Here is a 17,686-nt window from a genome sequence, read left to right on the forward strand (position 1 = left end):
GTTCCCTCAGTTTCACCTCTTCGATGTATTTCAGTCTACCCGCTTTTAGATGTACAAATTTGTGAATTAGCTACCATCTTTATGTGATGGACAGAGACAACTGTGTTGCACTGGGTATGTTTTACTGAGTGTAGATTGGTTGGGAGAGCAAAAGCAGCTTTGCACTCCACCATGCTGCTGACATCACTCTCCATCTTATTTTCTGAATTAGCACAGTACATATGAGAATCAATACCTTGGTATCACAAAGTGCTTGATTGTAGAACTAATTTCTGAAATCCTTCCAGTAACAGAGCACTGCTTTAAGGGATTTCTGCTTTCTGTCTCCTTGCCTCGAACCTGAACTGGGAATTAAAGCAGTTCAAGTCCCGAGTTCAATATTTCCTTCTCCAAGTTCTCCTGTGGCCTTAGAAGCAACCCACCAAAACATTATACTTCTTTCACTAAAAAGCTGTAAGATAACAAATACTTGGGTATTGAGAATCTTGCTTTCTAAAGGCATGTATCTATAGTTATCTAAAAGTAATAATTTAAGTTTAAGTTAATTGTAGATTTGCCACAGCATGATGTGAAATATTGCTGTCTCTTTTAGCTACCACCCCCAACACATGCACACTAGAGTCACTAATGCCTTTAAATCTAATCAGAACGCAGAACCTATTTCAGATGTCCAGCTCTGGAGTTATATTCCCTTGGAACCACTTCTGAAACCGGTAATTGCAGAAGTGAGCATTCAGTAATAGAACCAGGACTACTATGATTTAGGGATTATGAATTTATTACAGAAAGTAGACCTTACACATTTGAGAGAACAGCTCGGAGTGGAAGATTTGAAAGGGGTTGTGGTTTTCAAAATAACCACCAACCAGTTATTCAAAGAACATCTAACTGCTGAAGAGACACTGCAAAGTTTGAGTTTGTGATGAAGTTTTTGCAGATCTGTCATAACTCTGGCTCTGCAGCCAAATATCTGTTGATACACTTAAGGTCACTTTTAATCATCAGGAACATTAGTTGGGAAGAAGTGTTGACCAGAGCAGAATACAGTGAAGTCAAGCTAAAATGCATCACACACTTGCATCTATCTGTCAACTCACTGAATGTCAAGACCTTCAGAGAGCAATTATCATTACTTCACTTCTGCCTGCTAAATCACATACAACTTCTCTTTAGACAGAGTGGTGTCTGGGCGGGAGCAGGAGGGCCAAGAGGAGCTACTGCACGTTCAAGCTCAGGAGGGGCAACAGTGAGGAGGTACCCCTCATCCAAGGTAAGGAGCAGTGGCTGGAGCAGCTGTGAACAGACACCCCACGTCCAAGGTAAGAGAAACCAAAGTAAGACAGTAGGTGTTGCAAAGGGCATCAGAGGGCAGATACACCAAAATCATAATCACGGAAAACTAGTCAATCTGATCACATGGACCACTGCTGCTGCTGCTAAGTCACTTCAGTCGTGTCCAACTCTGTGCGACCCCATACACGGCAGCCCACCAGGCTCCTCCGTCCCTGGGATTCTCCAGGCAAGAACACTGGAGTGGGTTGCCATGTCCTTCTCCAATGCATGAAAGTGAAGAGTGAAAGTGAAGTCGCTCAGTCGTGTCCGACTGTTAGCGACCCCATGGACTGCAGCCCACCAGGCTCCTCCACCCATGGGACTTTCCAGGCGAGAGTACTGGAGTGGGTCGCCATTGCCTTCTCCACACATGGACCACAGCCTTGTCTAATTCAATGAAACTAACCCATGCTGTGTGGGGCCACCCAAGATGATGGGTCATGGTGGAAAGGTCCGACAGAATGTGGTCCACTGGAGAAGGGAATGGTAAACCACTTCAGTATTTTTGCCTTGAGAACCCCATGAGTGTATTAAAAGGCAAAATGAGAGGATACTGAAAGAGGAACTCCCCAGGTTGGTAAGTGCCCAATATGCTACTGGAGATCAGTGGAGAAATAACTCCAGAAAGAATGAAGGGATGGAGGCAAAGCAAAAGCAATACTCAAGTTGTGGATGTGACTGGTGATAAAAGCAAGGTCCGATGCTGTAAAGAGCAATATTGGGTAGGAACCTGGAATGTTAGGTCCGTGAATCAAGGCAAATTGGAAGTGGTCAAACAGGAGATGGCAAGAGTGAATGTCGACATTCTAAGAATCAGCGAACAGCAAAAGAGACACAGATGTACAGAAAGGACTTTTAGACTCTGTGGGAGAGCGAGAGGGTGGGATGATTTGGGAGAATGGCATTGAAACATGTATAATATCATATGTGGAATGAACCGCCAGTCAAGGTTTGATGCAGGATACAGGATGTTTGGGGATGGTGCACGGGGATGATCCAGAGATATGATATGGGGTGGGAGGTGGGAGGGGGGGTTAGGACTGGGAACTCATGTACACCTATGACTGATTCATGTCAATGTATGGCAAAACCAATACAGTATTGTAAAGCAAAATAAAGTAAACAGAAAAATTTTTAAAAAAGAGAGTTGGACGTGACTAAATGACTAACAAAAAAATAAAATAAAAAATAAAATGAACTAAAATGGGTGAATTTAACTGTGATGACCATTATATCTACTACTGTGGGCAGGAATCCCTTAGAAGAAATAGAGTAGCCATTATGGTTAACAAAAGAGTCTGAAATGCAGTACATGGATGCAATCTCAAAAATGAGAGAATGATCACTGTTCGTTTCCAAGGCAAACAATTCAATATCATGGTAATCCAAGCCTATACCCCAACCAGTAATGCTGAAGAAGCTGAAGTTAAATGGTTCTATGAAGACCTATGAAACCTTTTAGAACTAACACCCAGAAAAGATGTCCTTTTCATTATAGGGGACTAGAATGCAAAAGTAGGAAGTGAAGAAACATCCGGAGTAACAGGCAAATTTCACCTTAGAGTACAGAATGAAGCAGGGTAAAGGCTAATAGAGTTTTGCCAAGAGAACGCACTGGTCATAGCAAACACCTTACCCAACAACACAAGAGAAGATTCTATACATGGACTTCACCAGATTGATTATATTCTTTGCAGCCAAAGATGGAGAACCTCTATACAGTCAGCAAAAACAAGACCAGGAGCTGACTGTGGCTCAGATCATGAACTCCTTACTGGCAAATTCAGACTTAAATGGAAGAAAGTGTGAAAAATCACTAGACCATTCAGGTATGACCTAAATCAAATTCCTTATGATTATACAGTGAAAGTGAGAAATAGATTTAAAGGACTAGTTCTGATAGACAGAGTGCCTGATGAACTATGAACAGAGGTTCGTGACATTGTACAGGAGACAGGGATCAAGACCATCCCCATGGAAAAGAAATGCAGAAAGGCAAAATGGCTGTCTGGGGAGGCCTTACAAATAGCTGTGAAAAGAAGGGAAGCAAAAAGCAAAGGGGAAAAGGAAAGATATACCCAATTGAATGCAGAGTTCCAAAGAACAGCAAGAGGAGATAAGAAAGCCTTCCTCAGTGATCAATGCAAAGAAAGAGAGGAAAACAACACAATGGGAAAGACTAGAGATCTCTTCAAGAAAATTAGAGATACCAAGGGAACATTTCATGCAAAGATGGGCTCGATAAAGGACCGAAATGGCATGGACCTAACAGAAGAAGAAGATATTAAGAAGAGGTGGCAAGAATACACAGAAGAACTCTACAAAAAAGAGCTTCACAACCCAGATAATCACGATGGTGTGATCACTCACCTAGAGCCAGACATTCTGGAATGTGAAGTCAAGTGGCCTTAGAAAGCATCACTATGAACAAAGCTAGTGGAGGTGATGGAATTCCAGTGGAGCTATTTCAAATCCTGAAAGATGATGCTGTGAAAGTGCTGCACTCAATATGCCAGCAAATTTGGAAAACTCAGCAGTGGCCACAGGACTGGAAAAGGTCAGGTTTCATTCCAGTTCCAAAGAAAGGTAATGCAAAAGAATGCTCAAACTACCGCACAATTGCACTCATCTCACATGCTAGTAAAGTAATGCTCAAAATTCTCCAAGCCAGGCTTCAGCAATATGTGAACTGTGAACTTCCTGATGTTCACACTACTTTTAGAAAAGGCAGAGAAACCAGAGATCAAATTGCCAACATCCGCTGGATTATCGAAAAAGCAAGAGAATTCCAGAGAAACATCTATTTCTGCTTTATTGACTATGCCAAAGCCTTTGACTATGTGGATCACAATAAACTGTGGAAAATTCTGCAAGAGTGGGAATACCAGACCACCTGACCTGCCTCTTGAGAAATCCGTATGCAGGTCAGGAAACAACAGTTAGAACTGGACATGGAACAACAGACTGGTTCCAAATAGGAAAAGGAGTATGTCAAGGCTGTATATTGTCACCCTGCTTATTTAACTTATATGCAGAGTACATCATGAGAAATGCTGGACTGGAAGAAACACAAGCTGGAATCAATATTGCCAAGAGAAATATCAATAACCTCAGATATGCAGATGACACCACCCTTATGGCAGAAAGTGAAAAGGAACTAAAAGGCCTCTTGATGAAAGTGAAAGAGGAGAGTGAAAAAGTTGGCTTAAAGTTCAACATTCAGAAAACGAAGATCATGGCATTCGGTCCCATCACTTCAAGTGAAATAGATGGGGAAACAGTGGAAACAGTGTCAGACTTTATTTTTTTGAGATCCAAAATCACTGCGGATGGTGACTGCAGCCATGAAATTAAAAGACGCTTACTCCTTGGAAGAAAAGTTATGACCAACCTAGATAGCATATTCAAAAGCAGAGACATTACTTTGCCAACTAAGGTCCGTCTAGTCAAGGCTATGGTTTTTCCAGTAGTCATGTATGGATGTGAGAGTTGGACTGTGTAGAAGGCCTAGTGCCAAAGAATTGATGCTTTGAACTGTGGTGTCGGAGAAGACTCTTGAGAGTCCCTTGGACTGCAAGGAGATTCAACCAATCTATTCTGAAGGAGATTCCTTTGGAAGGAGTGATGCTAAAGCTGAAACCTCAGACTTTGGCCACCTCATGCAAAGAGTTGACTCATTGGAAAAGACTTTGATGCTGGGAGGGACTGGGGGCAGGAGAAGAAGGGGATGACAGAGGATGAGATGGCAGGATGGCATCACAGACTCGATGGACTTGAATCTGAGTGAACTCCAGGAGTTGGTGATGGACAGGGAGGCCTGGAGTGCTGCAACTCATGGGGTCGCAAAGAGTCGGACACGACTGAGCGACTGAACTGAACTGAACTGATACTAGTTTTCTATACCTCTGTATTACTTATCCATATTTTTGTGTAACATATTCTCCCACAAAACTTAGACAATGTACACATATCAATTATCTTAAAGTGTCTGTGATTCATGAATCTGGGCATGACCAAGTTGGGTTCTCTGAGCCCTGGTCTCTCACAAAGGTACAGTCTACCTGTCACTCATTGTAGGAGAGCAAATGCAGATTATTGTGCTAAGTCATTTCAGTCGTGTCTGACTCTGTGCGACCCCATAGACGGCAGCCCCCCGGGCTCCCCCGTCCCCAGGATTCTCCAGGTGAGAACACTGGAGTGGGTTGCCATTTCCTTCTCCAATGCATGAAAGTGAAAAGCAAAAGTGAAGTCACTCAGTCATGCCTGACTCTTCATGACCCCATGGACTGAAGCCCGACTCTTCATGACCCCATGGACTGAAGCCTACCAGGCTCCTCCATCCATGGGATTTTCCAGGCAAGAGTACTGGAGTGGGGTGCCATTGCCTTCTCTGGCAGATTATTGTAAACTACATCAAATGGTGACTCCAGTTGCTTCTATTGTGGATGTGATCTAGTTACAAATTGGATTAACCCAAACCCTGGCCATTGGTGTACAGACTCTGATATGTCAAATGGCTTGTCAACAGAAAATAATATGAAGGACAGTTACTTTCATCTGGTAGAGAAAGCATTACACAATTTCTTCAGCAATCCTGTCTTATTTTAAGCATTACATTTCCTGTATTACATATTTTACTTCTGAACACCTATGCAGTAGGTTCTATTTCCCACACTAAACCTAGAGTATATATTAAGAGATCAAAATTTTAAAGAAAATACAGGAAGAAACCACTGCTTATAATATATGGAAAACACCAATACAGTACACTAACACATATATAAGGAATTTAGAAAGATGGTAATGATAACCCTCTATGTGCGACAGCAAAAGAGACACAGACGTATAGAATGGATTTTTAGACTCTGTGGGAGAGGGAGAGGGTGGGATGATTTGGGAGAATGACATTGAAACATGTATACTATCAGGTAAGAAATGAATCGCAAGTCTATGTTCGATACAGGATACAGGATGCTTGGGGCTGGTGCACGGGGATGATCTAGAGAGATGATGTGGGGTGGGAGGTGGGAGGGGGCTTCAGGATTGGGAACTTATGTACACCCGTGGCTGATTCATGTCAATGTATAGCAAAACCAATACAGTATTGTAAAACAAAATAAAGTAAAAATAAAAATTAAAAAATAAGAGAAAGAAACTGAACTCTGTAAATAACTTAAATTTCAAATTGTCTTTCTTGTCACTGATAATATTAATTATGATTAGGATCTTTTAGGGATTTGAGAACTGTTACTCATGAAAAAGTTTCTATCTTCAAACAAATACTTCCCTTATACTGAGAATGTTTCTCTACTGAAGAGTGTTTTAAGGGCTTGCTTTATGTCTTTGTTTTTAAGACTGTAGATAAAAGGGTTCAGCATGGGTGTGACTACAGTGTACATCACTGAGGCTATTGAAGTTGCCCTGGAGTTTTGTGTGCTAGCACAGCTAAGATACACCCCAAGGCTTGTACCATAGAACAAGGAGACAGTTGAGAGGTGAGACACACATGTGGAAAATGCTTTATACTTGCCCCTTGTGGATGAAATTTTCAAAATAGAGGATACAATCTTAGAGTAAGAAAAAAGGATACCAGTGAGTGGAACAATAACCAGAACTCCACTTGCAAAATATATCATCAGGTCATTGAGGAAAGTATCAGAACAAGCAAGATGAACAACCTCATAAATTTCGCAAAAAAAATGGTGAATTTCCAATTTTGTGCAAAAAGAGAGTCGCAAAATCATTAAAGCATGTAACAGAGAGTCGAGGACACTCACTAACCAGGATGTCAGAAGCAAGAGGTCACAAAACTCAGATTTCATGATGATCATGTACTGCAATGGGTGACAGATGGCTGCAAACCGGTCATAAGCCATCACAGTCAAGAGAATGTTGTCTAACATCCCAAAAAGCATGAAAAAATACATCTGTACGATGCAGCCTTCATAGGTGATAACTTGATTCTGAGTCTGGATGTTCCACAGCATCTTTGGGATGGTGGTAGAGGTGAAACAGATGTCTGAAAAAGATAGGTTGAAGAGAAAGAAATACATGGGTGTGTGGAGGTGGGAGTCAGTGATAATGGCCAGGATGATGAGAAGGTTCCCAATGAAGGTGACCAGGTACATGAACAGGAAGAGCCAAAAGAGGAGAGGCTGCAATAATACCTCTTCTGAGAGTCCCAGGAGGATAAACTCTGAAATACGAGTTTGGTTTCCTGGTTCCATGTAGCCAGTGAAACTGCAGAAATAGAAACAGGAACAGTGCAAATTTAGCTAAAAAGAAGCCATCAAGAAATTAACAGAGAAGGAAGCAAGATGTTCTTCAATAAGTGAAAATGAAATCGCTCTGTCATGTCCGACTCTTTGCAACCCCATTGACTGTAGCCTACCAGACTCCTCCGTCTACGGGATTCTTCAGGAAATAGTACTGGAGTGGGTTGACCATTTCTTTCTCCAGGGGATCTTCCCGACCCAGGGATCAAACAGAGGTCTCCCGCCTTGCAGGCAGACGCTTTACCCTCTGAGCCACCAGGGAAGCCAATTGGATAAGTAAACTTAGGCACATCCAAACAATGCACTGTGGTGTCCCTGAGTTCTCCTGCATATGAAGCAGAGTTGATAGGGTCAGCAGAAGCTTCTATGAAGCGAAGTGAAGTCGCTCAGTCATGTCCGACTCTTTGCAACCCCACAGGCTCCTCCATCCATGGGATTTTCCAGGCAAAAATACTGGAGTGGGTTGCCATTTCCTTCTCCAAGGGAACTTCCTGACCCAGGGATCGAACCCAGGTCTCCTGCATTGTATGCAGACTCTTTACCGCTGAGCCACAGGGGAAGCCCAGAACCTTCTATAGGATAAATCTATTAGTTTGCTTTCCTCTGAGAATTCCGGTTTTTAGTTCAAGTATCCTGATGTGGTAGCCATGTCTACTGGGATCTCAAGAATGAGCCAGACATGAAGCAGGGAATCTTACAAGTCTCCTTCTATGTGCATGAAAAGAGATAGAAAATACAGAGAAGGAGAGAGAAATGAAATAGACAAAAAGGGAGGAAAAGAAGCAAAAGACTGTATTCCACTGAAAGAAGAAACGATGGGGAATCACCTTCTTTGGGTGATAGCTGCTTCTGCTGCTGCTAAGTCGCTTCAGTCGTGTCTGACTCTGTGCGACCCCATACACGGCAGCCTACCAGGCTCCCATCCCTGGGATTCTCCAGGCAAGAACACTGAAGTGGGTTGCCGTGTCCTTCTCCAATGCATGAAAGTAAAAAGTGAAAGGGAAATCGTTCAGTTGTGTCCGACTCTTTGCGACCCCATGGACTGCAGCCTACCAGGATCCTCCATCCATGGGATTTTCCAGGCAAGAGTACGGGAGTGGGGTGCCATTGCCTTCTCCATTGGGTGATAGCAGTATTATTCATTCATCTTACAGTTCCCTAAATGCCCCCAACAATAATAATGTGAATACCCAACTAGATAAATATTTTCAATCTTTATGACCTAAAATTATTCATAGCCTCACAATACCATTTATCCTCACATTACTATTTATCTGTTTAAATAAAAATCAATAAATAATTTTAAATACATATAGTGAAATTGATAGAATTAAAGCAAAACATTTTAAAGCTTTTTTTTTTTTCAAAATGTAGTGATGTGGGAAAATGTTTTGATAGGTGAAACAGTTATTTTTTTTTTCTATTGGTTTTGCCATACATTGACATGAATCCACCATGGGTGTACATGCGATCCAAAACATGAACCTCCCTCCCACCTCCCTCCCCACAACATCCTCTGGGTCATCCCCATGCACCAGCCTCAAGCATGCTGTATCCTGCATCAGACATAGACTGGCAATTCGATTCTTACATGATAGTATACATATTGCAATGCCACTCTCCCAAATCATCCCACCCTCTCCCTCTCCCTCTGAGTCCAAAAGTCCGCTATACCCATCTGTGTCTCTTTTGCTGTCTTGCATACAGGGTCATCATTGCCATCTTTCTAAATTCCATATATATGTGTTAGTATACTGTATTGATGTTTTTCTTTCTGGCTTACTTCACTCTGTGTAATCGGCTCCAGTTTCATCCATCTCAACAGAACTGATTCAAATGTATTCTTTTTAATGGCTGAGTAATACTCCATTGTGTATATGTACCACAGCTTTCTTATCCATTCATCTGCTGATGGACATCTAGGTTGTTTCCATGTCCTGGCTATTATAAACAGTGCTGCGATGAACATTGGGATACAAGTGTCTCTTTCAATTCTGGTTTCCTCAGTGTGTATGCCCAGCAGTGGGATTGCTGTGTCATATGGCAGTTCTATTTGCAATTTTTTAAGGAATCTCCACACTGTTCTCCATAGTGGTTGTACTAGTTTGCATTCCCACCAACAGTGTAGGAGAAAATATTGCTGAAATGATAGTGAATTCTAGCAGTGATTTCAGAAAGAAATTACTTCAATGCCCCACAATGTTTCCAGAAAGTAGAAACAGTTAGGATACTTCCTAATTCATTCTGTAAAGCCAGCCTTAACTAACAGAAAACTAGGTAGACATATTACAGGAAAAGAAAACTGCAGATCAGTATAAGTCACAAATATAGGTACAAAGGTCCTCAACAAAATATTAGCAAATCAAAACAAACAATAGAGGGAATTTTATACCAAGACCAAGGAGAATTTATTCCAGGTATGCAGGGTGGGTTCAAAATTTGAAAATAAATGTAATCTATTCCGTCCTTCAGGAGAAGACAATGGCACCCCACTCCAGTACTCTTGCCTGGAAAATCCCATGGATGGAGGAGCCTGGTAGGCTGCAGTCCATGAGGTCGCTAAGAGTCGGACATGACTGAGCGACTTCCCTTTCACTTTTCACTTCCATGAATTGGAGAAGGAAATGGCAACCCACTCCAGTGTTCTTGCCTGGAGAATCCCAGGGACGGGGGAGCCTGGTGGGCTTCCATCTATGGAGTCGCACAGAGTCGGACACGACTGAAGCGACTTAGCAGCAGCAGCAGCAGCAGCATTCTTTCCTTCCGTTAACAATAGTGTTAACTTTAAATTTTGTTAATTACCTCATGTTAATTTTTAAAATACTAATAAGAAAATCAATTTAATCTACTATGTCAACAAGCTAATGAAGAGAAATCATATCAATTGATGTAGAAAGAGCAGTCGACAAAACCCAAAACACATTCATAATAATAAACCTGCAGTAGATTGAGTATAGGAACTTCCTCTATTTTGTAGAGAACGTGTAACACAAAGCCAACAACTAAAAATTCTACTTGATGGTGAGAAAATAGGACAAACCCTTTTCACAAAAATTACCTCAAGATGTATCATATACTTAAAACACAAAACCATCAGTCATTTGGAAGAAAACACTGAGGGAAATCTAGAGTGTCTTAGACTTGACAATAAGATTTTAGACAGAGCACCAAAAGAATAATTCATGAAAAAATAAGTTGTATTTCATTTCCTAAAAAATCCGCTTTGTAAAAGTCACTAAGAGTGACAATAGTCAATCAGCAATCTTAGAAATAGTACTTGAAAACCATGTGTCTAATAAAGGACTTGAATCCAAATTATACATAGAACTCATAAATTCAACAATAAGAAACCAAGTAACCCAGTTCAAAATGGACACCACTGCTGACTTAGCATGAACAAAGGCAAAGACATCTCACCAAAGAAACACTGATGGCAAGAAAGCTTCTGGAAAAATGCACAGCATCTTTTATCATTAGATAATTAGAATATACAACAACCAATATACACCAATTAGAATAGATGAAAACAAACCAAAAAACTCTACATACCAATTGACAAGTATGTGAAGCAATACAAACTCTCATTGGGAGAGTTTGGGATTAAACAATAACAATGGGATTAAAAAATAACATAGCCACTTAGGAGGACAGTTTGGTAGATTCTTCTGAAGTTAAATATAATCTTACCATACAATCCAGCAGTGTAACTACTAGGTATGTGCATGCCTATGTAGTCATTTGTCATGTCCTACTCTTTGTGACCCCATGTACTGTAGCCTGGCAGATCCTCTGTCCATGGAGTTTTTCAGGCAAGAATAATGGAGTGGGTTGCCATTTCCTCCGCCAAGGTATCTTCCTGACCCAGGGATCAAACCCGCATCTCCTGCATTGGCAGGCAAATCCTTTACCACTGTGAAACCTGGGATGTACAACTAAGGTATATACCCAACTAATCCAAAAACGTGTCCACACAAAAATCTGCATTCAAATGATTATAGCAGCTTTACTCATGGTCTCTAAAATTGAAAGCAACCAAGGTGCACTTCAATTAAGTAAATGTATAAACACACTGTGGTACATCTGTACAAATGAATAAAAATAAATTAGTGATAAAAATAAATTAGCAAGCCATAAAATGGCGTGGATAAATCTTATATGCTTGTTTCTAAATGAATGAAGTCAGATTGAAACATTAAGGTTGTATGACTCTGAGGAAGAAACAGTTAAAAGAAAAGGAAAGTTAAAAGACAAGGAATTTTTCACAGCACTGAAACTATTCCATAAGATACTGTAATTGTGAACATGTGACAGTGTGTATTTGTCAAAATGCATTAAACTTTACAAAAAGTAAATATCAAGGTATGCAAATAAAGACATCAGCTAGAAGTTTAAGGGAATTCCAGGATGGAACGCAGACTGTGGAGAAAAAAATCTAACTGTATTCAAATAAATGGAACACCTTCACTGAAGGAAGAAGGGGAAACAGTGGTGAACTTAGTATTACTGGAAATGAGTAGAGACTATGAAATTAAAGGCAAAGAATTGTACATAATTACTGTACTCAAGTTGATACAGTTATATTCCACCATAATATGAGTTAACAATTATGATGCTCCTATAGGTGTATACTGAAATGGAACAATTAAGTAAGTGGATGACAGATGTGGAAACTCAGAATCTCACTACTGCGGTGGTTTTTACACATAAGAAAGGAGAAGGGGCTGGAGTAACTCTATGGTAATAAATTCAAGTTAGAGACATAAATGCACAGGTTTTATATATGTGTATATAAACAGGGGTGTGTATATATATATACATACACAGATTGGTATAGGGCTTCCCTGGTGGTTCAGAGGTAAAGAATCTGCCTGCCAATGCAGGAGACCTGGGTTTAGTCCCCGGGTCAGGAAGGTACCCTGGAGGAGGGCATGGCAACCTGCTCCAGTATTCTTGCCTGAAGAATCCCATAGACAAGAAACCAAGCAGGCTACCGTCCATGGGGACCCAGAGTTGGACACAATTGAATGACTAACCATACATGCAGGCACATAGATTCGTATACACACATGTGTTGTTGTTGTTGTTGTTGTTGCTTAGTCACTAAGTCATGTCCAAATCTTTTGTGACTCCATGGACTATAGACCACCAGGCTCCTCTCTCCACAGGATTCTCCAGGAAAGAATACTGGAGTGGGTTGCCACTTCCTTTTCCAGGGGATCTTCTCTGCCTAGGGATAATTTTTTTTTTTTAATTTTAAAATCTTTAATTCTTACATGCATTCCCAAACATGAACCCCCCTCCCACCGCCCTCCCCATAACATCTTTCTGGGTCATCCCCATGCACCAGCCCCAAGCATGCTGCATCCTGCGTCAGACATAGACTGGCGATTCAATTCTTACATGATAGTATACATGTTAGAATGTCATTCTCCCAAATCATTTTGTTTTAAATATTCAAGCACCCATTCATTAAAAAAGTCAAAATACGTTGGGATATATCTCTATGAATAAAAAAGAATAAAATTCATATATCTGCAGTATAGCTTCTATAAAGACAAGAAAAGATCTTCAATATACCTAGCTGAGTTTAAAATAAAGCAACTTGAGATACAATATGCACAGTATTATTGGGTTAATTCTTTATAAAGTGTAAAATATTCTATTTTTAAAGGTGCCTGAGTTTGGGGCAGTGATTAGAGGCATGTCAACTTTTGTAATGTCCGAGATGTTTCAGCAAGAATACATTTTACTAATGTGATTAACAGGTTATGAATTCAAAAGCAGAGACATCACTTTGCTGACAAAGGTCCCATAGTCAAAGCTGTGGTTTTTCTAGTAATCACATACAGATGTGAAAGTCCTCTATAAAGAAGGCTGAGTGCTGAAGAACTGATGCCTTCGAATTGTTGGGCTGGAGAAGACTATTGAGAGTCCCTTGGACAGCCAGGAAATCAAACCAGTCAATCCTAAAGGAAATCAACCCTGAATATTCATTAAATGATGTAATGCTGAAGCTGAAGCTCCAATATTTTGGCCATCTAATGCGAAGAGCTGACTCATTTGAAAAGACCCTGATATTGGGAAGGGTTGAAGGTAGGAAGAGGAGGGGACGACAGAGGATAAGATGGTTATATGGCATCACCGACTCAATGGACATGAGTTTGGGTAAACTCTGGGAGTTGGTGATAGACAGGGAGGCCTGGCATGCTGCGGTTCATGAGGTCACAAAGAGTTGGACACGACTGAGCAACTGAACTGATACTGATACTGAATGCTGAAGCCCTGTATTCTACAGTTGATCATGGGCTTTTTTTTTTTTTTTGCATATCTTGGTAATAGTGCAAGGATTTCACAGACAGATATGGGGTCTTTGCCCTCCTTCACGCTGATAACATGTCCATCTACATATCAAATCGGCATCTACCTCAAATGCGTAACTCTCCTTTAAAATTAAACATTTGCTAAAAAGGCAGAGTTAAATCAGAGTTCAAAATGTGTTTAGTTGCTTAGTCATGTCTGACTCTTTGTGACACCATGGACTGTAGCCCACCAGGCTCCTCTGTCCATGGGATTTTTCAGGCAAGAATACTAGAGTGGGTTGCCTTGTCCTCCTCCAGGGGATCTTCCCAACCCAGGGACTGAACCCAGATCTCCCACATTGCAGGTGGATTCTCTACTATCTGAGTCACCAGGGATGAAATAGGAAAATATATACAGCTAGGAATAAAAATCAAAGGCATGTATACTTAAAAGGAAAATTTTTATGTGAAAAATGGTAGTCACAGAATCCTACGTATAGTTTGATACAAATTTCTTAAAATGTATAGATAGACAAATCCATGTAGATTAATTTTAGAAAAAGTAATGAAAAAAGCAAGAGTTTCAGAAAACATCTATTTCTGCTTTATTGACTATGCCAAAGCCTTTGACTGTGTGGATCACAATAAACTGTGGAAAATTTTTCAAGAGATGGGAATACCAGACCATCTGACCCGCCTCTTGAGAAACCTATATGCAGGTCAGGAAGCAACAGTAAGAACTGGACAGGGAACAACAGACTGGTTCCAAATAGGAAAAGGAGTACGTCAAGGCTGTATATTGTCACCCTGCTTATTTAACTTATATGCAAAATACATCATGAGAAACGCTGGGCTGGAAGAAACACAAGCTGCAGTCAAGATTGCTGGGAGAAATATCAGTAACCTCAGATATGCGGATGACACCACCCTTATGACAGAAACTGAAGAGGAACTAAAAAGCCTCTTGATGAAAGTGAAAGAGAAGAGTGAAAAAGTAGGCTTAAAGCTTAACATTCAGAAAACAAAGATCATGGCATCTGGTCCCATCACTTCTTGGGAAATAGATGGGGAAACAGTAGAAACAGTGTCAGACTTTATTTTGGGGGGCTCCAAAATCACTGCAGATGGTGACTGCAGCCATAAAATTAAATGACGCTTGCTCCTTGGAAGGAAAGTCATGACTAACTTAGATAGCATATTCAAAAGCAGAGACATTACTTTGCCAACAAAGGTCTATCTAGGCAAGGCTATGGTTTTTCCAGTGGTCATGAATGGATGTGAGAGTTGGACTGTGAGGAAAGCTGAGCACCAAAGAATTCATACTTTTGAGCATCAATTGGTGCTCAAATTGGTGATCAGTTGGTGCACCTGGTGTTGGAGAAGACTCTTGAGAGTCCCTTGGACTGCAAGGAGATCCAACCAGTCCATTCTAAAGGAGATCAGTCCTGGGTGTTCTTTGGAAGGACTGATACTAAAGCTGAAACTCCAATACTTTGGCCACAACATGTGAAGAGTTGACCCATTGGAAAAGACTCTGATGCTGGGGGGGATTGGGGACAGGAGGAGAAGGGGACGACAGAGGATGAGATGGCTGGATGGCATCACTGACTCGATGGACATGAGTTTAAGTGAACTCTGGGAGTTGGTGATGGACAGGGAGGCCTGGCATGCTGCAATTCATGGGGTCGCAAAGAGTTGGACACGACTGAGCGACTGAACTGAACTGAACTGAATGTATTATTATGAAGTGTATATCATAAGTACCTTCATAAGTGAGAAAGAAAATGCAAGTCCATTTGTGACTGTGTTTTGGACAGATTAGCAGTGTAAGGGAATATTTTGTATCTTGCTGTCATCAGCTGTGTGTAAGACAGTTTTTTGTATTTTGCTGTATCGATATGCATTTAACTTCTTTGAAAGAGAATATCCATATTTGTGGTATGACAAAAATTTTTATTTCTATCCAAGAAAAAGAAGCATATTTATCAATAACTTTCCACTTCTTCAGTTTAATGTGTTCACATCTAAGAACATATGTGTTTCATATCCACCAGAAGCAGAACTATTTCTTGGGTTCTCAGCATCTCTGAGGATCAAGCCTTAGATTCCTGAGTCACGCTTCTAGATTTCTGGAGGCCCAAGGCTGCAATTTCAATTCCCCTTAGTCTCAGGTTTCCATTTGTTGCAGTATGTGGTTCCCAGTGTCCTTTACTCACAAACTTCTGGTTTCCAGATCCCTGAGAACACCAGCTTCCGGCAATCAGCAGAACAGGTGTGAAATCTCAGAAAAGGTCATTTTTATCTATCAGACAATAGGAAGCCTCTGCTGTCAACACCTCTAAACTAGGGAGCTCATGGAGAAGATTGGTTCATTGCAGCACTGTAAGAAGAAAACACAAACTACTCAAATGAACCATTAATAAACTAGAGCAAAATGAAAAGTCATCTCAGTTTTAAGGTATACTGGCCCACGGACCCAAAGACTGAGTTATTTCTATCTATGTTGACATGGAACAATCTTCATGTACGCTATAAAGAGAAGTCAAATTGTTGGGTGATTTTTCGGTAAAATACCTCATAATTCTAAAATTATATATTATTAATACTTGAATATTTATGGGAAATCTTACATAACTTTCAAGATTAAAATATAGATTCTATGTTTACTGGAACAAATTATAATTTTGGGATAGTAGATGATAACTATTTAAGGAAGCCTAGATCAGGGTAGTAATCAACCATATGTCTTTTGTGTTTTGGGTATATTTTTTTCCCAATACTTATTCATGTTGTCGGTATCAAAAATGATTTTTTCAATTTTGATAAGGCAAGAATGTAATTGCTGAAAAGCACCATCTAAGGCATAACATATTCTAAGGCATAAACATATTCTGTTTGTGCTCTACCAACAAAACTTCTTGAAATTCTTTATGCATACAAAACATCTGATATATTTTCTTAAATTACAATTTCAAACTCAGTAGCAACTGAGCTTTTATCATTGTTAGGAAGCAGGATTTATTGTGGTGAAACCTCGTGGACCATATGATAAATGTTCATCTCAAAATATTTTGAACACTGGCAACTGAATTTTCTCACAAATCTTTATTCCACCACAAAATGCACACAAATACGATGAAAACAGAGAAGCACAAGTGCTTGAAAGAAACTCACGAAATAGACTATTTGCAGAAGGTATAGTTGTCTACCAAAGAAACTTCAGAGAGTTTACTGAAAAATATAGAGAGTTCTACGTCTATACCAGACTTCCCTGATGGCTCAGATGGTAAAGCATCTGTCTACAATGCAGGAGACTCAGGTTTGATCCCTGGGTAGGGAAGATCCCCTGGAGAAGGAAATGGCAATCCGCTCCAGTACTATTGCCTGGAAAATCCCATGGACCGAGGAGCCTGGTAGGCTACAGTCCATGGGGTCACAAAGAGTCGGACACGACTGAGCGACTTCACTTTCACTTTCACGTCTATACCAAGATAAACATGGAAAGTCCACTGGTTTTCCTATCAAAGGAAAATCCAGGCTTAATATAGGAAAACTGTTTGAAATTTAAGAATAATACTAGGAACAATCCTCCACTGTTGAAATGCTGTAATTTCTCAAGGAGAAAACTATAAAGTGTAATTAAAAGAAATCATATGCTTACATAGAGAGCTATACTGGTGGTGTTGGGAAATCTTAGTTTTATAAGGAATCAATTACCTTCAAATTAATCTACACAACCAGTTCAATCAAAATCAAAGTCCAAAAGACATTTTATGGAAC

At 40.4% G+C, this 17,686-nt stretch overlaps 1 protein-coding gene across 1 annotated transcript; it reads right to left on the reverse strand.

The window, feature by feature from the left end:
* Positions 1–6,620: 6,620 nt before the first annotated feature.
* On the reverse strand, positions 6,621–7,559 carry LOC138440814 (olfactory receptor 7A17-like). The gene has a single exon (XM_069590779.1). The coding sequence runs from the start codon at positions 7,557–7,559 to the stop codon at positions 6,621–6,623; it is 939 nt and encodes a 312-aa protein (XP_069446880.1).
* Between the last annotated feature and the right edge of the window lie 10,127 nt (positions 7,560–17,686).

Source organism: Ovis canadensis, chromosome 5 (genome assembly GCF_042477335.2).
Source record: "Ovis canadensis isolate MfBH-ARS-UI-01 breed Bighorn chromosome 5, ARS-UI_OviCan_v2, whole genome shotgun sequence".
NCBI lineage: Eukaryota > Metazoa > Chordata > Mammalia > Artiodactyla > Bovidae > Ovis > Ovis canadensis.